Source organism: Coccinella septempunctata, chromosome 5 (assembly GCF_907165205.1).
Source record: "Coccinella septempunctata chromosome 5, icCocSept1.1, whole genome shotgun sequence".
Taxonomy (NCBI): domain Eukaryota; kingdom Metazoa; phylum Arthropoda; class Insecta; order Coleoptera; family Coccinellidae; genus Coccinella; species Coccinella septempunctata.
Window position 1 is genome coordinate 1,455,780 of NC_058193.1, and position 23,197 is coordinate 1,478,976.

Genomic DNA, 23,197 nt, shown 5'->3' on the forward strand with positions numbered 1-23,197 from the left:
CAGTCAGTCAAAAAACAAACAAAATCAAATCAAAAGTCAAAAGAAACACTTTTTCTTTACCATTTTTTCCGAATAGGCTCGGTTTAAAAGATACAGGCTATTGAAAAACCATAAGAATGTAATTTTTAGTCAGAACACAAGATCAAATGGAATGAAGTGGATATAGCGGGGTGAAGTGGATCAACCGTGTTTTCCCGCATATTTTATCGCGTAACTCATAGACAAGACCCTAAATTGCCGCGAAAAAAACTCTGTGTCTACTGCTACCTCCTTAGATTACTAACTCGTGCCGTGGATACAATTCTGGATAGTTAGTTTTCTCACAAAAAAAAAAGTTTCGTACTCTCTCGAATAAAGAGTTTTTCAATTGTTCAACTTCAATTATATATTTGGCGGATGGAGACTCGAAAAGGATACAGCGGCGGCCAGATCTGGTTGGTGATTATCCATGCCCGGAGTGTGGAAGGATCTGTAGGTCACGGTTGGGTCTCTACAGTCACAGGAGAGCACACAGTCGCAATTAGCCCTGAAAAATTATAAGTATGTTCGCACTTTTTTTTCCTTTCTTTTTCCTTTAGTTGTTTTCCTTTTTTGGTCTTTTCGTAGATTCATTCCCGGCAACGGGATACAGCAATGAATGAATGAATATATTTGGCAATAACCACGATAGTTATTCTCACCTAATCTTTCACAAGTTACGAATATACTAGTTGGAATGATATTCCCCATTTTGAAATCAAGTTTACCACCACTGTTTTAGGAAAATAAAATTTGTTACATCACTCAAAAGTGAGGGGTGAAGTCGATCGATTTACGTCCGTTTTCGATAAACCTATCTATCCATCGTTTCACTTACTGACGATCAGTAACCATTGGTTAGCATTCTAAAATATATCTACAGATAGATCATAGAAACAAAATCATATGCATTTTCTATATTCAGTAACTGAAACAATGGATAGATAGGATTATTGAAAACGGCCGTTAGTCATGTTTGACCTTGTTGCGTATAGGCCCATGTCGCAAAAATAGCCTTTTAGTATATCCGCATGCAGAGGATATAAGCTCTTGTGAAATGGCACAAAATAATTCGCAAAATCCGCCTAAAGCAAGTTACATCTTTACTCTGGAAGCCAAAGAAGAGAGAATTGAATCTCTACCTATAGATAGATAGATAATTTATTGGTGCTATGTTACAAACTACATTGTATTACAAAAGTCAGTGATATCAGTAGAGAATATAAATGTAATCCACTGTACAACTATACGATATAAAAATATTAAAATCCTAAATGATTTGAATACCATTTCGCTGTCAAAGTAAATAAAAGTGTATTGAAATTTAACTACGAAGGTATAACATGTTAAAATATTAAAATCTTAAATGATAAGAAATACCATTTCGCATCAGAGAAAATAAAAGTACATTGAAAATATATACTATAACTTTAAAATTCAAAATCACTGGAAAGGAATTCTTGCATATTCCAAAATGCACCTGTCACCAATATTTCATTAATCCTCTTCCTGAACTGCTTTTCAGTCAACTCCTTAATCTCATTAGGTAACACATTATAAAGCTTATGGGAAATGAAATTTGGACCATTCTTAGACTTTTCAAGACGCATATACCTACTTAGATTTGATATTATTTCTATACCGTGTATGATAATCATGTGTGTCTCCATATTTTGGAAGATTTCTGCTATTAATATATGCGTAAACAAGGCATTCATAAATGTACAAGGATGGAAAAGTTAGAATCTTCAATGTTCTGAATGCACTCGAACAGTCATCTCTGTATCCCAAACCAGCCACTATTCTCACCGCCCTCCTTTGAAGTCCGAAAATGCTCCCTCTACCTGAGCAGTTCCCCAAATCAAAACACAATACCGCAAATGACATTCGATAAGGCTGTGATAAGCAGCTTTCATCACCTTCCTGGACACTATGTTCTCTAAGTTACGCAGTAGAAAAATATTTCTAGTTATTTTTGCTGCCGTCTCATTGACATGAGAGATCCAAGTAAGTTTGGAGTCCAGATATATCCCCAGAAATTTTACTGGCTCTTTGGCTCTATGGTCCCCAGAGTCTCTCAAAGTGAACAACATGGTGTCTGTCTTATCATTATTACACACGAGCTTGTTTGTTGCAAACCATTCCTTGGCTCTATGTTCTGCTTCACATGCAAGATGTTGAACTTCCTGCAGCTCTTTATGTTTCACTGTAATTCCCGAGTCATCGGCCCACAAAAGATGTTCATAGCCAGCCATAAGAGAAGAAAAATCATTCATGAAGATTATGAATAATAGGGGCCCTAATATGGAGCCCTGCGGCACCCCAAGACTCACCTGGCCCTCTGTTGACCACGCATCATTGCAGAAAACTCTCTGGGTTCTGTTGGAGAAGTAGGACTGAATGAATCCGAGACCAACTTCATCAAAGCCATATTTTGACAGCTTACAAACAAGTACCCGCGGATCCACACAGTCAAAAGCTCGACTTAGGTCCAAGAAAACAGATAATGAAAATAGGCCTCCCTCAAAGCAGTCTAGCGTATACTCTACAAAGCGCATTATAGCGTCACATGTACTTGACTTCCATCTACATATATCCATACTGGTTTCTGTGAAACAGTTTTTCCCTCTCGAAATAATTCATTATCTGTTGATGCAAAATTCGCTCAAAAATCTTAGAAAATACGGGAAGCAGAGAAATTGGTCTATAATTCTTTTTTTCCGTCCTATCACCCTTTTTGTGTATGGGGATCACCTTCGCTACCTTTAGACCGTCAGGGAAAACCCCCTTCCTAACACAGCGGCTTATCACCTTGGTAAGGGGAATCACTACATGATTTATATTTTTCTTTAAGAGCGCCATTGAAAGACCATAATAGTCCTTTGATTTACTCCCCTTGAAGGAACATATTGTATCTCTTATGTTATTAAATGATACTTCCTGAAACCGAAAACTGCCCGCATGACGGATACTGTCATCCAAGGATATTCCAGCATCAACATCAGGCAAACCATTCACCAATTCCTGGGGTAATGAGATGAAATAGGAATTGAACTCCTGAGGGCTCAAAGGCACAGATTAATCAACCCCCGACCGTCTCTTACTGTTTATAATTTTCCACATATTTTTACTAGGATTATTTGAGTTCAAGATGAAAATGTCATCGGCAGTTGTACGAGCTGAGCGCAGAGCCTTCCTGTATACACAATGTGCTTTATTCTTCAACCTCTTCATGTCGTCAGTCTTGTAGTGTCTGTACATATGAAGACTGACTAGAGTATAGAGTACATTCATATACCTTCATTCAGTGGCACAGCCAATATTTTGTTTGGGGGGGGAGCTTTACACCGAACGATCGTTCGATGTTTGTACTAGAAAAAACTTTGAATTGTTGCCATCTTTGGGGGGGGGGGGGTTGCCTACTTCCCTACCTGCGCCAGAGCCTTCATTCAAAAGACTGTTTTTATATTCGTTAAAAATTTATTTTCGTTGGCCGAAGGCGAAATGCACAAGATGAAGTAGTTGGAAATGGTTATTACAATAGGACAAGTCAAATGAGAAATAGAAAAATCAATTTTCGGAAACTTATTCTACGATGACATTCATCGAAAATCCTGTTGTAACTTTTTGCAATAATTCACCCATACCTAAAATTCTCAAATGCCACCACTTTTTTGGGTCTCCCAATAGAAGGAAATTCTTTGTTATCCTCTTCATTCACAAACTTTTTGATTGTGTAAATATTCAGCTAAAATATAAGTCAGATGAAACAGTGCAAAATGCTAAAATTACATTATTTGAATACGCTCGCTTGCGTCTGACGTATTGTGGATTTCAGAATATCAGAATTCTAAATAGCACTTCCTGAATCCCTTTCTTCTATTTTTTTTTCAATCACTTTCGACATTTTTGTAATATTAATTGATATTAGTTGTGGCCACGGCGTTATGACATTAACGACGCACTAAATAAAATTTTTATCGAGTCATCAGATATGTGCGAGAATTTAGTAAATGAAAATATACTTTTTCTACAAGCGTGCGCGTTCAATCTTTTTCCCGCACGCATTCCAAGTTGCAAAGAGTCACTTTCCCAAGGAGTGCGGGAAAAACGCCTGCTATTTCTTTCCCGCACGCAAATGCGTGCGCACGCAAATATTATAGAGTAAATTAAATTCTATCATCTTTCTATGGACAGAACGTCAACGATGAGAAACCCTTAGTAACGACATGCCGAATAACGTCTGTCATTAAATATGAATTAATCAAATGAGATATGATCTGTTTCGTAAAATGGATACATTTATATATTTCGAGCGCTTGTAGAAAAAATATTGTTCCTAACTCTTGCGGAAAGTGTCTTGCCCGCACTCAACTGCTTACCCGAACTCTGCTTCGCATCGTTCGGGCAACGGCAGTTTCGTGCGGGCAAGTATCACTTTCCGCACTTGATAGGAAAATAACTATTGAATATGTAGGTATATATAAATGAAACATTTGGTGTTAACTCTAAAATTATAATTTGTATCATGAAAATTCAATCGGGTTAGAATAAATCATCACACTTATTTTAATAATATTGTAGGTATTTATTTCAAAGTGCCAAATATTGAAAATTTTAAAATATCCTGATACAAAATCAAATATTGACAGGAATAAATATATCTATAAACAATTGTACGGAAGAACGAAAATTTTTGTGTTATTGCAAACGTAAGATTAGCAAAATCATATTGATTTCATGATTTCCGCAGCTAAGAAAACTGATCTAGACAAGTCAGAAATCAATGAAATTTTGTGCATCAATCTTTCATCATTATAATTCTCTATTGCACTATCCAATTACTTCATATTGAATTTCCATCCAGCTCAGAGTTTTGGTTTTCTGTTCTACTCATTCCTCGGTTTAAATATTCATCTTCTCCTGAATCTGAAGTATTACAGCTACTGGTCTCGGAAGAGCTACCTGTATTAATATAAGAATCATCGTTGTCGATCTCCTTTGTCTCGTGCTGGCTACTTTTGAGCGCTGCTCCGCATGGTCTTAAGAATCTCGGATCGGAAAGGGTTTCTCCACATCTCCCCCGATAAATTGTACCACAACATATCACCTCCCTTGAAAAAACAATAGATGCTGATTACATTATTGAAAGTATTGTTATATCTGAGTGAATCAACTTTTATGTTGATCGATAATATAAATTTATATAATGAGTTTTATTTGGATTACGTTATGTACCCTTTAACATCATCTAACCAACTGTCGCAAACTGTGGAATAAACACAAGGCGCTGGCTAGCAAAATTCTTTACTAATATTCTCGAAGCCGAACAACTGCCGGGCGAAAAAATGTAAAATCATCGCTATTCTCAAGCCAGGAAAGCCTGCCGATCTTCCCGGTAGTTATCGGCCCATTGCCCTTCTAAGCGTTTTATATAAATTACTGGAGCGACTAATCTACAGCCGAATAAGCCCACAAAACCTGGACATCTTGCCCGTGGAACAAGCTGGTTTCCGACCTGGTCGCAACTGCGAAGATCAGATCCTTGCACTTCTGGTCAATATTGAGAGAAGCTTTTAGGAACGCAGCAAGACAGGAGTAGCCTTCATGGACTTAACAGCTGCATATGATACCGTCTGGAGGGAGGGCTTAATGTATAAATTCCTGAGAAGCATAAAATGTTGGAAGCTGACAGCACTATACTTCATTCAAATTTATTTTAGCAGTCGGTTGGCCATGAAATAATTTTCTCAAGTTTTTGTAACTAGAACGAAGTTAGGTTGGCACTCATGAAATGTCGTTAATGTCATAACGCCGTTGCCACAACTAATATCAATTTTTATTACGAAAATGCCGAAAGTGATTGAAAAAAGACAGCGAATAACAATATTTGGTATGCCTTCAATCAGTTTGTATAAACTTCAATTATGTTCATCACATATTTTCCGAAGAGATTCGACATTATGATACGTAATAACAGAAATTTTTACGTAGAACGGGCAACATAGCGTTGATTTAAAACCCAAAAATGTTTTGACAAGCTTCATAACCCCACATTTTCGTACTATATAGAGTGAAATGTGTCAAATTTCCATGGCCAACCGACTGCTAAAATAAAAGTGAATGAAGTATAGTGAACAACATGCTATCCAATAGATCCCTTCAGACTCTAATGGGGGACACACGAAGCAGACCCCAGCTGCTTAATAACGGCTCACCTCAAGGCTCAGTTCTGGCTCCACTTCTTTTCAATCTATACATAGCTGACCTTCCACAAACACCGAGCCGTAAGTTTATGTATGCCGATGATTTGGCTCTGGCAACACAGCACCCGAACATGGGAAACATAGAAGCTGTTTTGTCAGCGGACCTGGACATTCTGTCGGACTACTGTAGAAGGTGGAGGTTGACACCCACCACTGCGAAAATTGAGACCTGTTGCTTTCATCTCAACAACAGATTGGCATTTACCAGCCTAAGAGTCACTCTAAATGGCACTGTTTTACGCCATAATCACAACCCTAAATACCTGGGTGTCACGCTGGATCGTACCCTGTCGTTCAACAAACATCTGACCAACTTGGCAGCGAAACTAAGGGCCCGTAATAACATCCTATACAAGCTGGCTGGATCGACCTGGGGAGCTGATGCTCCAACCCTGCGTACTTCCGCACTTAGTCTTGCCTTCCCAACGGCCGAATACTGCGCATCAGCTTGGATAAACATCCCCTACGTATGTAAAATCGACACAGTTCTGAACCAAACGATGAGAATAATTACAGGATCCATTAAATCTACGCCAGTCGAGTGGTTGCCAGTGCTATCTCACATAGAATCACCGAGAATCCGCAGAAAACAGATCTTGGTACGAGAGTACAAAAAAATAACCGCGAACCCGGACTTACCAATCCACCAGGATCTCATACACTTTAAACGATTAAAACCAGTCCCTCTGTCAGAACGGCACAACAGCTAATCACTAACAACTTTGACGGATATGAGGAGTGGCAGTCGAACTGGCAGGGCAAACACTTATCTTTACGCCTATCATCTCCAATAATGGTTCCACTACCCAGCAAAATAAGATCATTGATAAGGGACAACCTTGTCTTATCGACTTTTTTACTTCAAAAAAATTTGTTAGGTACCCATTGTTCAAAAGTTTTGACTTCGCACGTCTATACAATATTTTAATCAAATCTATATAAGATTTTTCCTTCTAAACCAATTTTTGAAAGTACGTCCCAAAGGAACTCATGTTTCACGCTATCGAAGGCCTGTAAAAGATCTATCGCAAGTAGTGCGATATTTTCTAGGTTTTCTGTCTCTGAAAATATTACTAAGTCCCGTTATTTAAGTAGGTTATTCATAATACTTTTTCGTTTTCGGGCAGCCTGATACCTACCACTGATTTCTTCCGTCTCCTGATCTAATCTTCCTTCAAGAATTTTTGTTAAGATTTTATAATCCGTGTTGAGAAGAGTAATTGGCCGAAAATGTTCCAACTTTATTGCGTTTTTATCTTTCGGTATCAATACAATCACTCCTTGTACGAATTCTTCTGGAGTTTTGTTGGCGTAAGTGAAATATTCGTTCAAAACTTTGGTTAAGTCCTCCCCGACCGTATCAAAAAACTGTAAGTAAAATTCATATGATAAACCATCTAAACCAGGCGTTTTTTTCTTTTGTGCATTTTTTATTACCTCAAAAACCTCATCTGCCGTTATATATGTATTAATTTTGTTGAGGTTATGAATTCCAATTTTATGTTTCAACACATCTGTGAATTTCGTCGACTTTTCCCTATCATGTACATTTATACAAGAAAATTTTTGTTTATACGTGCTGAAAACGTATTCCGAAATTTCGGCTGTTTCCTTCAGGATTCTATTATCCCCGTCCCGTTTTAATTTTGTTATCGCAGATATTCTATTTCTCCTCTGTTTCATATAGTCATAAATTGAAATTTTTCCGTTTATGTCATCTTTACTTTTATTTTTGAATTTCCTATCGATTTGTTTTTGTTTAAGATTGAGTAAAATGTTTTTTACATCCTTGAATTCTTCTACAGAATTAGGATAATGATTCAGCTTATTTTTCAGGTACGTTGTTATAAAACAGTATAATTTTCCTCTCATGCGAGTTTACTTCAAATTCCACCCTCTTGAAGAAAGCTTTTGCGCGTTTCTTAAAGATTTCTATCCACCATTTTCCTATATTTTCCCTGTATAATATATGACTTCTCATTTTTGTATATTCTACTTTGAACATTTTAGAAATTTCTTCTGTTATGAACGACTTTTTAAATTTCCAATATGACCAACCATGATTCAAAAAATTACTTTTTTCGTTCCGTTTGATATCAACTACCAAAGCATTATGATCCGAGAAGGAGACTGGTTTATGCTGGCACCTATGAACAGCTTCTAAATATTCTGAACTTAAATACGCGCGATCGAGTCTTGCTGCGGAGTTTCCCCTGTAGTAGGTAAACTCGACTATGTCCCCATGAAGGTACTCCCATATATCTTTCACTTTGATACTATCTATGAAATTACACAAGCTTCTACTTATTATTCTTTTTTTATTTCGCGAGTCTTTCTCTCTGACAACACAGTTGAAATCCCCCAAAATCAAATTGTTCTGATTTAGTTTTATATGGGTTATCACAGCAGATTGGAAGAATTCTTCCCTTTCTTTACACTTATTAGAACCTGAAGGCGCATATAAATTAATATATCTTACATTTTCGAAGTCGAAAGAAAGAATTCTTCCATCTGGTGAACATAACATATCAAACAGATGATAGCCCGTTCTATATATCACTGCAGTCCCCCTTTCATCTGTACCAATATTTGTAAACAAATCATATCCAAAGGGGCATGCAAAAAAAATGACTATTGATTTCTTGTAGAAGAACTAGATCTAAATCATTTTGAACAATAAATTCCGTTAAGCTGTCTTGTTTCAGCCTAGACTTTATGCCGTTACAGTTTATGGATGCAATTTTATGTTTTATTATCATAGCGAATTATTTGGCATTGAGGCCATTATTATTATTTTCTATAATCATTTCACCTATTTTCTCCTCAATAGTGAGTCCATCTGGTCCTTTTAGTTTTATCTTTAGTTTCCGTATTTTTATTTCTTCTTCACTTGAACTGTTATTCTTTCCGAGTTTCCTGCTTCTTTTCCTTTCTCTTTTACGTTCAAATGCTATAATCTGTGTTTTTTCTTTTGGGTCCTGTGTACTTTCTATTATTTCGGGCGTATCCAAGATACTTGATATATCACCGTCAATATCATCTTGATTTTTTCTTTCTTCTCCTTCAGACGACTCTTCTTCTGTTTCAGTGGAGTCATTCCTCTGTTGGGTTTCATTTGAACTTGTGTATTTTCCTCGCTTTTTCTCGTTTGTGGGATTTCCTTGTCTGTATTCCGTTTCTTTATAGCTTCCAGCTGTCACCTCCGAGTAGGTTGTTGGTTCCCTCTCGTATTCATTTGTATTTGATGCATGAGGGTTCAAGTCATTCCTGAGAATTTTCATTCTGTTAGATGGTTTACTTGGACAATCCTTTTTCTCATGGTTAGGTTCATTACAAATCATGCACTTCCTTATTTGATTCCTGTAGGTTACTGAGGTCTTCCATCCGTTGATTGAGATAAACGACGGGATATCCTTTTTCATTACCATTTTCACAGCTCTGATACCATTCTCAACCGGAAAAAGGTCCTTGTGCCCACTCCATTTTTCTCTAGCGATTCCATTTACTTTGCCATATTTTTCTAATTCACTTTTTATTATTTCGTTATTCACTTCAATTGGAACTTCATGTATTCTCACAATAGTTTCCATTACATCTAATATAATTACAGCCAATATAATTGTTTATTCCGTATTTTCTTCATCCCTGTATTTGAGTTCTACTGTTTCGTATTTCTTTAATGTTTCCTTCATCAGTTGCTCTGGGATCAGTTTGATATAAAATTTCGCTCGTGCATAATCATATTGAATTGCAATAATTTCTTCATTCTTGAATTTGAATTTTTCTCTGATCCATCGATGTATCGAAAGTGGAGTCGGTTTTTTCCTCACACATTTGAAATCAAGAATTATTGTATTTGTTCTTTTTACGAACATATTTTCTCAGCGATAAGTTTATCCGAAAACACCTGCTCTATAAGACGGTCTGTACGCGAATGTGATTGTTTGGGAGGCAGCACCGCATTCACACTCTGGGCTGGAGCGCATTCCCCACCTATGGAGTGCTGATCCACTTCTGCCGTAAAGAGTGCGTACTCTATTTAGGCCCGGTACTTTCACCTTCGAATAAATTTTATTCACTGTCAATAAGTATCTGTCGAATAATTTCCTATCTGAAGGATACCTTATTTCGGTGCTTTCAGATGAAATTATTTGACGAATAACAATTCTGTGAAAACATGGTATACTACTCTTCACTGATTAATGTAAAATAAGAGACCTCAATGTAGAAATTGTTATAATTCCAACTAGAAAGCAAATATTCCGTGAAAATCACACAAAAAATAACCATACATCCAGAATCTTAAAAATTCAACCAATAATGACGTACCGACATTCGATCTATGACAAATAAAATTTTATTGACGAGTGTCAATGACAGATTTATTCAATGAATAACACTATCTGAAAGTGAAAAGACTGCATTTTTACTTATCCTAAGAATAAGACTTATTTATCGAATAAATTTAGTTATTCGCACGTGAAAGTACCGGGCCTTAGTCGAACCCAAAGCTTGCGGAGCAAGTAAAAACCATGAGGTGGTTCTTTAGAATTGAGTAAGGGGTACCAGTTCGGTGAAAAAATGAAGACTGAAACAATTAAAGTAGGCGCATACGCGGACGATATCACCATAATTGTGACGAAAAAAACTGATATAAAAATAATTGAAGACATTCTGGAACAGTTCGAAGAAGTTTCTAATCTTAGGGTGAGCAGGGAAAAAACTAAAATAATTTTATTGGGCAAAACGAAAGAGGTATTCTTGAAGTCAAACTTTCGAATAACAAATGAAATCAAGATACTGGGAGTTTGGTTTAGGAATAGTTTGAAGGAAATGATAGAAAAAACTTGGAATGAAGTCATTGAAAAAATTAAAGTAACCCTCCTACTCAGCTATGTGCGGAACTTAGATTTAATAAGAAAGATTTGGTTTGTCAATGCATATGTACTATCTAAAACATGGTATGTAGCGCAAATATTGCCGTTGCCTCACAAAAAAGTTCAAGTAATTGTGGAAATGACTGGAAATTATATATGGAGAGGAAATTTTTATAGGGTTAGCAGGCAGCAGTTAGAATTGAATGAAGAACAGGGAGGGTTAAATTTAATAAACGTTGAATTGAAAACAATGGCGTTATTCATAAAAACACAGTTTATTTCCTGGACCTTGCACACTACTCCAGGAACTTTTCGAAGAGACAAAATTGATATACTCAAGTGGTAGGATTTTCTGAAAAATTAGGGAAGCAATTAAAAGTAACAATAAACATCTAAAAAAACAGGGAGAAGTCGATACGAAAAAAATTTATCAATTATTCTTGAAAACACATAAAGTCAAAAATAAAATAGAACAAAAATATCCCAATTTAAACTGGAATAAAATTTGGGCCAATCTAAATAAATCAGAAATCAATACGGAATGGAAATCATCCTTATATAAGTGCTTGAACGAAACGTGGCCCGTAAGTGAGAAACTTTTTTCGCACGGTGTGATATCAGAACCGTACTGCACCATCTGTCAAGGCCCCGTGGATACAATTATCCACAGATTGAAATTCTGTAACACCGGGAGGGAGGCCTGGAACTGGCTTGATAAGAAATTTAAACATAGGTTCTTGATTGACATTGAGTATAAAAATCATTTGGAATTAGTATTATGTGCACCATCAAAGAAACGTAGATTGAATACATGGATGTGGTATATAGCAGCGACAATACATTACAACGTAGGAAGGAAAAAATTGGCATCATTAGAATTTGTAGCGATGATTAGGGAAGAAAGAAACCGTATTGTAGAGGAGTGAAAAATTAAATTATTTTCAAAGGAAATTTTTTGCTATTGAGCCAAAATCTTAATTGTTAAAAATGTTATGTATTCTCATGACTTTGTAAACTTGATTTGAAATAAAATGTAAAAGAAAAAGTAGTTTCCCGTATAAAAAAAAAAAACAATGGGTCACATCACCCATGAATGCCCGCTAACATCCTTTCCTGGAACAGGCGACGACTTGTTGCACGCGACACCGGAGGCCATTTCCTGGCTGGAACAGCTATGCCTGGAGCTGTGATAGTGGAGACAATGACTGTGAGTGTAGTTGTGAAGTGTGTTCTAGTGTTGTGTTGTGTGTACCTGTATTTACTTTCTTTTCTTTCTTTCTTTTTTTTCATTTATGTTCGAGTAGACCATAGGCTAAATAAATAAAATATCATCTAACATTTTATCACAAAACATTTTATTTTATTTAGTATCTACCCGTTCGAAAGACCAAAAGTTGGTTTTCAATAGTAGAACAGATTGTCCCTGCATAAATCTTTGTATCACGAAAAAACTACTTGCGAGATTGATACGTGTAGACTGAATAATTTGTATGGATAAGTATAATCGATGAAATGTACCGAGTTCTTATATTTGCATTAAACGGTTTATGAATTTCTTGAGTTTTAATTTTGTCCCTTCAATTATTTACGCCGTGTAGGTCCAGCGGACAACCCTAAATTAGTCATGAAATCTAAATATCGTTGGCTTAGTAAGATACTTGAAAACGAGCTGAAATTTTCGACAATCAGAAAGACCTAATCGCCATTTTGATTATACAAAACTCGCGGCGTCAATGGGTAGAGTACTGTTGGAGAGTTTGGGTGGTTTTATTGTCTGTCCATCGGACAACTGGAACAAATACTTGAGTACTTAACAGTTAGTGGTAATCCGTAGGGAATTTTTGTTGCCCCTTCAATAAAAATCATATGATAAAATTTTTACTTAAGAAATATGAACATTCTGATGCTTGACACCCTAATTCCAACAGTTGACATCCTATCTTAAGACTTAAGACCTTTCGCTTTGAAATTATTATTATATTATTATATATTTTGTGAGCTAATTTATTATTCAGCACGTTGATAACGTTTTTATTGTCCGGTGTGACGTATCATTAAAACTGCTGCTAGTGATACTTTATTGAATTTGGTTCATTTAGTACCTTCTTTGAGATTGTTGGTTGTAATATTTCCATTGGGCAACCAGGTATGTGTAGGGGACAACTAAGTTGTCTCTAAAATAAAAACACATATCATCGGTTTTTCTATTCAAATTGAAGAAGAGTTCATAATTTTTTAAACATTCAATAACACAATATGAAACAATGTAGCAGGAGGAGTTTTCTTCCATTACTATAACTATTTCGCAATCCAATTAAAAAGTTCCGATTCTGTGAAATTAGATTTGTCCGGGGGACCTGATTATGGAAAATATTGGAAAATTTCCTGAGATATATGCCTTATATAAAAATAAAAATGAAAGTGTATTGTTTGGGGAATGTGAGTCATATGTACAGGGTGACTGGTGACAGTGGTGACGTAAGGGACAACGGCTAAGTGGAGATAGAGGACCTATATCTGAATGAGAATTTGGGTTTCAAATGTTCCGTAAGGCTATTCGTTTCGGAGATACCTAAAGGGTGATTCATGAAACAATGCTAAATCTATAAACTCCTATATCTTCGTTAATATGGTAAAATTCTCGCTGATATTTCACAAGCTTGTTCATATGGGCATTCACCGTCAGCACAAGAAAAAAAATAGAATAAATTGCAGGCCCGTATTCAAATATTTCAATTTACTTGTCAGGTGAGAAAAATCACAAGGTATGTGAGATAAAATAAATTAGATAATAGAAATTTGAAAAGAGCGCAAAAACTGATGAAAGATCTGTTTTTTGTTTGAATAGCACAAATTTTCTATTGTTTCTATGATATGTGGAAATCACAATATTACAATATTTTTATATTCACATGGAAAATAATTCCTGATAGATCCTGATTGAGCAAACACTTAATTGTAGGCGCTAGTATGAGTCTGGCTTCAAATCTTGAAATCCATTTTTATCATTGAAAATCATTATTTCCTTCAATATTCTGTTAATTGCATTAAAGATGATTTATATGTTGGATGAAATAAGGTTTTTTTTTTCAAGTTTAATATCCTCAGAAATTGTTAGAAGAGAATTTGTGTTTATTGAAATTTATTTTGGGAGGATTTTGCATCTCTTCATAAACTTTTTAGGGTTTTCACTCCCAATCTCTGAAACAAAATCAATTAAAAATGAAATCAACGATTTGCTCCTGCGTAAATTCTTGCACTAATTTGTCAGGAGCAAATTAACTAGAAAAAATTGTTGCCTGACAATGAACTCAAAATAAATAACGTTGAAATTATAATTCTTTGTAACGTTTCGGAGTCTATATCAGACTCCTTCATCAGACGAAAAAATCTACTCTTGAAAATCTTCTGGAATTGTCGCTTTTTGTCTGACATTAATTGTCAACACACAGAAACAGAGACTGCACAGAAACGTTGAATCATTTAATTTTGAAATTACCGGATGACAGTTCCTTCTTTAGTAAATTGATCCAAATATGATCTATTCCTACCGAACATTGCCAAATTATTATCCTGATCTAATAGAATACACGTAGACTCTTTAATTTTTCGTTTAAAATGGTCTGGTTCTGTCATTAAAATTTTAGTGTTGTCCCAATCCATCATGTGGTCTCCCGTATTCGAACAAATGTGATCTGCGATTTGCGATCGATTAATTTCTCTATTTTTAATATTATTTTTATGTTCGCGTTTTCTTATTTCTAGAGGTCTGGACGTTTCACCTGTATAAGTTTTACCACAAATACAGGGTATGTTGTAAATACAATTTTTTGATTTTTGTTTTTCGTTCAAAGGTTTAGTTTTTGTTAATATAGATCTTAAATCATTTTGCGTTTCAAAAACAGTTCGTATGTTGAACTTCGAACCGATTCTTCTTATTTTTTCTGAAAGGCCATTAACATAAGGAATTACATTCAACAAATTTGGTTGTTCTTGACGGTTTGTTGGTTGTTCCTGATCATTATTACGATTTTGGTTAGTCATTTTTCTCTCTAAATTTAATATTGTTTTTTCAATAAAATTTTTTGGGTATTGATTATCCCTAAGAAAATGTTTAATGAAGTCAACTTCATTATTTCTAATTTCGGGTGTAGAGGAAATTAAATTAGCTCTATCATAAAGTGTTTTAATGATACCTCTTTTGACACTTACTTGGGGTGATTGGAATAAAAATTTAAATATCTATTAGTATGTGTCTTTTTTCAGTATACGCTCGTTTCAAAATAATTCGGAAACTTTTTTATTGAAACATCTAGGAATGAAATTTTGTTTTCCTGCTCTAATTCCATTGTAAATTTTATTGTAGGTTCTTTGTTGTTGATATGATCAAAAAAATTCTCTAGTTCATCTCTACCATGTTGCCAAATCACAAAAATATCGTCTACATATCGCCACCAAGTCTTTGGTTTTAGTGGGTATGTGTCTATATATTTTTGTTCGAAAGATTCCATGAATATGTAACTCATTACTGGTGATAAAGGAGAACCCATAGCTATACCAAATCTTTGTTTATAGAAAACATCATCTAATTGAAAATATGTGGAATTCAGGCAAACTTCTAATATCTCCATTATATCATCAATAGTCAATTTCGAATTTTCATAAACGGTTCTATCATTAATCAATTTTGTTCTCACTATTTCAAGAGTTTTATCAACTGGAACATTTGGAAAAAGATTTACTACATCAAAACTTACTAAGATGTCTGTTGCATTTAAATTAGAATTTCTTAATTTTTCAAGAAAGTGTTGAGTATTTTTCAAAAAACTAGTTGATTTTCCTGTTAATGGGTTCAAAAATTGTAATATATATTTAGCAAAATTTTGACAGGGGGATCCGAGTGAACTTACTATTGGTCTCAAAGGAATAAGAGGTTTATGTATTTTAGGTAGGCCGTATAAATGTGGGGGTTTGCTATAAGATGGTGTGATAAATTTCTTTTGAGCATATGTGAATTTTTTGAAATAATTTTCTTCACTTTATTCTCTGTGGGAGAAGTTGGATCTTTTTTGATTTTGGAATATTTATCGGTATCATCAACAATTTCTAAAAGTTTTCTTTTATATTCACTTGAATCCATAATAACTGTTGCATTTCCTTTATCAGCAGGTAGAATTTTAATGTTATTATCATTTTTCAATGAAGTTATAGTTTTATTCTCAATTTTATTTAGATTTGGTTTTATTTTAAAAGGTTTATCAAGTAACAATTTATTTAGTACTCTAAATTCATTCGATTTATCAAGCGGAAGTTTTTGGGCTGTTTTTTCAATAGCTGTAATTATATCTAATGTTGGAATGTGTTTTGGAGTTATAGCAAAATTGAGTCCTTTTGATAATATTAATTTTTCATTTTCATTCAAATTTCGTGAAGATAAGTTGATTACCGTTTTATTAATGAAGTTGTTACTGATTTTTGTATTGTTGAATTTTTTTTGAAATTAGATCGTTTACTCTTCTCATATTCATGGAAATACGAAATATTCACACAATGTAAAATATGTTCAAAGTCTTCCTTTGAAAGGTTACGGAAAATTTCTTCTCCTAACCTTAATATATTTTGTTGAAATCTTACCTTATTATATCTGAGAATATTTATTCTTTCTCTTACCAACGCATAACCGAACCTGTTTTTAATCTTATCCGAACCATTACTCCGAAATGGTAGCCTAATTCTCAGGAATTTTGGAATCAATCTATTATCTCTGCATCTACACATGAAGGTGAGACTGTTTTCCGTGTGGGATAGTTTTTTTTACAATTCTTCCAATTTTCTAAAATTTGAAATAGAAAAAGGCCCATACCTTTCTTTCAGATATCGATTGAAATTTATTTTCAACAATACAAAAATCAGTAACAACTTCATTAATAAAACGGTAATCAACTTATCTTCACGAAATTTGAATGAAAATGAAAAATTAATATTATCAAAAGGACTCAATTTTGCTATAACTCCAAAACACATTCCAACATTAGATACAATTACAGCTATTGAAAAAACAGCCCAAAAACTTCCGCTTGATAAATCGAATGAATTTAGAGTACTAAATAAATTGTTACTTGATAAACCTTTTAAAATAAAACCAAATCTAAATAAAATTGAGAATAAAACTATAACTTCATTGAAAAATGATAATAACATTAAAATTCTACCTGCCGATAAAGGAAATGCAACAGTTATTATGGATTCAAGTGAATATAAAAGATATTCCAAAATCAAAAAAGATCCAACTTCTCTCACAGAGAATAAAGTGAAGAAAATTATTTCAAAAAATTCACATATGCTCAAAAGAAATTTATCACACCATCTTATAGCAAACCCCCACATTTATACGGCCTACCTAAAATACATAAACCTCTTATTCCTTTGAGACCAATAGTAAGTTCACTCGGATCCCCCTGTCAAAATTTTGCTAAATATATATTACAATTTTTGAACCCATTAACAGGAAAATCAACTAGTTTTTTGAAAAATACTCAACACTTTCTTGAAAAATTAAGAAATTCTAATTTAAATGCAACAGACATCTTAGTAAGTTTTGATGTAGTAAATCTTTTTCCAAATGTTCCAGTTGATAAAACTCTTGAAATAGTGAGAACAAAATTGATTAATGATAGAACCATTTATGAAAATTCGAAATTGACTATTGATGATATAATGGAGATATTAGAAGTTTGCCTGAATTCCACATATTTTCAATTAGATGATGTTTTCTATGAACAAAAATTTGGTATGGCTATGGGTTCTCCTTTATCACCAGTAATGAGTAACATATTCATGGAATCTTTCGAACAAAAATATATAGACACATACCCACTAAAACCAAAGACTTGGTGGCGATATGTAGACGATATTTTTGTGATTTGGCAACATGGTAGAGATGAACTAGAGAATTTTTTTGATCATATCAACAACAAAGAACCTACAATAAAATTTACAATGGAATTAGAGCAGGATAACAAAATTTCATTCCTAGATGTTTCAATAAGAAAGTTTCCGAATTATTTTGAAACGAGCGTATACCGAAAAAAGACACATACTAATAGATATTTAAATTTTTATTCCAATCACCAAGTAAGTGTCAAAAGAGGTATCATTAAAACACTTTATGATAGAGCTAATTTAATTTCCTCTACACCCGAAATTAGAAATAATGAAGTTGACTTCATTAAACATTTTCTTAGGGATAATCAATACCCAAAAAATTTTATTGTCAAGAACAACCAAATTTGTTGAATGTAATTCCTTATGTTAATGGCCTTTCAGAAAAAATAAGAAGAATCGGTTCGAAGTTCAACATACGAACTGTTTTTGAAACGCAAAATGATTTAAGATCTATATTAACAAAAACTAAACCTTTGAACGAAAAACAAAAATCAAAAAATTGTATTTACAACATACCCTGTATTTGTGGTAAAACTTATACAGGTGAAACGTCCAGACCTCTAGAAATAAGAAAACGCGAACATAAAAATAATATTAAAAATAGAGAAATTAATCGATCGCAAATCGCAGATCACATTTGTTCTAATACGGGAGACCACATGATGGATTGGGACAACACTAAAATTTTAATGACAGAACCAGACCATTTTAAACGAAAAATTAAAGAGTCTACGTGTATTCTATTAGATCAGGATAATAATTTGGCAAATTGTTCGGTAGGAATAGATCATATTTGGATCAATTTACTAAAGAAGGAACTGTCATCCGGTAATTTCAAAATTAAATGATTCAACGTTTCTGTACAGTCTCTGTTTCTGTGTGTTGACAATTAATGTCAGACAAAAAGCGACAATTCCAGAAGATTTTCAAAAGTAGATTTTTTCGTCTGATGAAAGAGTCTGATATAGACTCCGAAACGTTACAAAGAATTATAATTTCAACGTTATTTATTTTGAGTTCATTGTCAGGCAACAATTTTTTCTAGTTAATTTGCTCGTGACAAATTAGTGCAAGAATTTACGCAGGAACAAATCGTTGATTTCATTTTTAATTGATTTTGTTTCAGAGATTGGGAGTGAAAACCCTAAAAAGTTTATGAAGAGAATTTGTCCTTATAAAGGTTACATCATTTTGATGAAGAGTAAATTTTGTTGGAAACATACTGTAACGAATCCCAGTTTTCTGAGGAAAATTGGAGTTCATTTTAGTGCATTCCTTTCGTTTTCATATTTCCGCCTTTGAAAATATTTAATTCTCAAATATTCAGTACGTTCATTCCGATAGGCAGAGTTAATGTAAAAATCCGTTTATCTGTGTTCAACGTTGTTTTTCTTGCATGCCGTTGAAGATATTGACGTTTTTCTGATGTTGATATGCGATAAACCGGAGCTGACGACGTTTTTCATTCTTGTCGCATTCTGGAATTTTCAGATTTTTAACGTATGGGGGGATTTGCCTATAAAAGCAAATTTTCCCCCGCGACGGTCACTTTTGCTCTTTTACTTCAGTATTTCACTTGGTGACTTCTACTTCTGATTCTGTTACTTCAGTCGTTTTTACTGCTCTTTTACTTCAGTTAGTTTTATGCTCCGTACTTTCTGCGATTCGACGTTTAAGAATAATTTTGTCTTGCTAGCATCAGTGATATTGAGAATTAGTTTTTAGTTTTTTCTTTCCTTTGATTTTCGCCACAGCCTGAAACAAAGGAGGTAGGTCCCCGTCTTTACCGTTCAGTTTCTTTGTTAGACCTACACCGGTTACTTCTTTGACTTTGACACTGCTGTACTGTATCGCTTTCTGTTATATTTTATCGTTCTTTTTCGCGAGTCTGACTTTTCCCTTTGCTATCAGTCATGGTGCGGAAGCCCTTGAGGTACTGAAGGGAAAGTCCCGTCAACCCCCCTGTCCGCGTCATCAGTGTTGAATCCGAAATCTCTTCTTTTCTATCAGTCATGGCGCGTTATAGCCCTTGGCGTAGAGAATAAGAGATACCGCTCGTCGTCAGTGAAATCCCGTAGTTGCGCTAACAATAGACCTTTTCTTCGCTATCAGTCATGGAGCGTTATAGCCCTTGGGGTAGCGAATAGAAGTCTCGAATAGACCCGCCCTGGTTGTGTTTCATTTCTGGAGAAATACAATTACATCCAGATACCGTATAGCAAGTCCTTAGTATTCATTTCGTCAGTTCTGGTTGGCGCATTTTATTGAACAACCTTTGATTTTTCACTGCACCCGGTATAAGCTTTATAAAGTGCTCGTGACCGGATAGAATTTCCCGAATGTATGTTTGCTGATAGATTCGCTCATATTTCATACCTACACATATTTCCGTTGTATAATACATATAATCAGTTTCCGAAGGTGTGAATATACTTTTACATAATTTGATTTTGACTACTTCGTTATCGCTACCACCCTAGATAACAGCGAACTCTGTCTCCGACTAGCAGCTACTCTGGTAGGTTTGCTATTCTTCCTAGTGAAAAGAATAGCTGGCGCTCGAGAAAAGTTTTCTCCGAGGTAACCACGTTACAATACCAGGCGGATTATTGTTGGGCGAGGTGAGAACAGCTCTGTTAGGGGCCACAATAGACCTTGAGGGCGCCGTTAGATGTAACCCCATCCTAACTAACAACTATCAATTATCTTTGACTCGAAGTGTTTTGTTTTATCAGGAATATTATTTTTCATGATGGGAATATAAAAATATTGCAATATTTTGATTTCAACATATCATAAAATCAATAGAAAATTTGTGCCATTCAAACAAAAAACAGATCTTTCATCAATTGTTTCTGCTCTTCTAAAATTTCTATTTGAATTAATTTGATCTCATATACGGTGTAATATTTCTCACCTGACAAGTAAATTGAAATTTTTGAATACGGGTCTGCAATTTTTCCAATTTTTTTTCTTGAACTGACGGTGCATGCCTATAGGAACAAGCTTGTGCAATATAAGCGAAAAATTTATTATATGAACGAGATAAAGATTTGAAATTATTTAATAAATCACCGAAACGAATACCCTTATGGGACATTTGAAACCCAAATTCTCATTCAATTTGAGGTCCTCTATCTCCACTTAGCCGTTGTCCCTTACGTCACCAGTCACCCTGTATAATTGTTTCAATTTTGTTGATGTTGATGTAAAGTCGGTTCGAAAATACTTTCGTATTTTGTTTGTGGTCTAGGGACAGGCCAGATTTTGTTGTTTTTTTTTGTCAAATTCACTAATTTCTTGAAGAAACAGCTCTGCTCTATACAGAATCGTAAAAAGTAGGAAATTATTATTTGAATAAAGTATTTAAATGTGGACACTAAAAAAAAAATAAAAATACAAAATTTCATCATGTCGAAATTTAAGAGTTGATTCACCCCTCTACCACATCTTCTTGTTTCAGTAGTAATATCCCTAGGACATTGATAATAGATGAGATAATTTTATGATAATCGAAAGCTCGTTCCTTGGTAACAGGCTGAGAGATGTTACCAAGTAACGAGCTTGAAAAATTTGTCAGAAAATTATGAGGCATTTTTCAATGTCCGAAGGATATTCGGCGGAAAATTTGTTGACAAACACTCAACACAACAAAGCATTTATTTATTTCTTGAAAGTACACATAGTGAATGTGCAATTATCAAAATGTTACTCAACATTAGATTCGTTGCTGTTCTCTACTATAGAAGATCTATTACCACGCATAATATTCATGATCTTGTTGTGGTGTTCTTTATTGAGATTTAAGTATGGTTTTATAGAATTTTGATTGCTATATAATTTTCAACAATTGTTGTTCTTCTACATCACCTTTTGCCAATTTGCTAACAGCAGTTGATCTATTCGAGTGATTTGTTTTTTTTTTGTCCTTTACATTCAAGCAAATTGCCTCAGCAGCAGATTTAGTCCATCCATTTATGGTATTTCTTCCGACAGGTATACATTATCGTACCATTTGTCAGTTTCATTTTTCCAGAGTCGATTTGGTTTTAAGAACAGTCGTGGTGAGGTAATATTGTCGCCTCGTTTTGATGTTAGTTGATGAAAAAGACGTACAGGGCAGCTTTGATTTGTACTACTAGTACAGCTTGACACGTTTTACTGAATACCGGATTGTATTCGATGCGATTTGTTGGAGAGTCATCGTTATTTTTATCGATTTGAAAAAAATCAACCAGATAAGCTGCCTCTCCTTCTCGCCAGGCCAATTCTACTGCAGCAAGATGCTGAAATTTACGCATAAGACCCTCAGAATTATTTTCATCCCATAGCAATATTATTTTGTTAATTTCAGACAAAAACGAAACTGAACTGGACTTATGTTTACTTGGATCAGCTTGTAATTTCTTCCTGATTGCATAGCGAGCATCTCGGGCTAGTTTGAAAACAATATTTTTAAATGGGTCAATCGTGATATTATAGTCATTTTATTGCTTTTCTTGCAAAAGTTTGCACGAAACGTTCCACATTGTCTTAACCGTTGCTCCTTTGAATTCGGTCCCTTCTTTCTTTCTCATATTGACTGCCCAATCTTTAGTATCAACGACAATTCTTCTAATCTCCTATGGTCATTCAATTCATATTTTCGTTCGCAGCAAAATTACATAAATATTCCCCAAATATATTTATGACTGTAGGTTGTATTTCTGGGAAGTTTTTCTTCCATTAGCTCATTTATACTTTTTGAAATTTATTTGGAATGAAGTTGACAAGCGTTGTCATAGTAATTGATAATTGCACTGATTACAATTTTCAGGGTAATGTTGACATTTGAATGGTTGTTAGAACTGTCAAAAAATTTTCACAAGAACAGATTTAGAATATAACTAATCCCTCTGCGAAAACCTTGATTACATGAAAGGAAAACAAATGTGGTCTAGGCTAGGGTAAGAAAATTCCGAAATAGAATTTCCGTTTCTTCCCCCCCGTCACCTCCAACTCCTATACGACAGTCAATTCTATCTAGACTTACTTCCCCCTGCATCCCCTCCTCTTCCCCCTCTATTCCCTCACACAGCCCCCCCAGCGAGC

The 23,197-nt window shown here is 34.6% G+C and overlaps 1 protein-coding gene across 1 annotated transcript in view; it reads right to left on the minus strand.

The window, feature by feature from the left end:
* Positions 1 to 4,647: 4,647 nt before the first annotated feature.
* The window catches only part of LOC123313614 (SIN3-HDAC complex-associated factor-like), a 37,654-nt gene continuing 19,104 nt past the window's right edge, over positions 4,648 to 23,197 (minus strand). Inside the window, exon 3 of the mRNA XM_044898567.1 lies at positions 4,648 to 5,132. Coding sequence (XP_044754502.1) covers positions 4,865 to 5,132 — 268 coding nt within the window. The 3' untranslated portion in view covers positions 4,648 to 4,864. The remainder of the gene's footprint in view (positions 5,133 to 23,197) is intronic.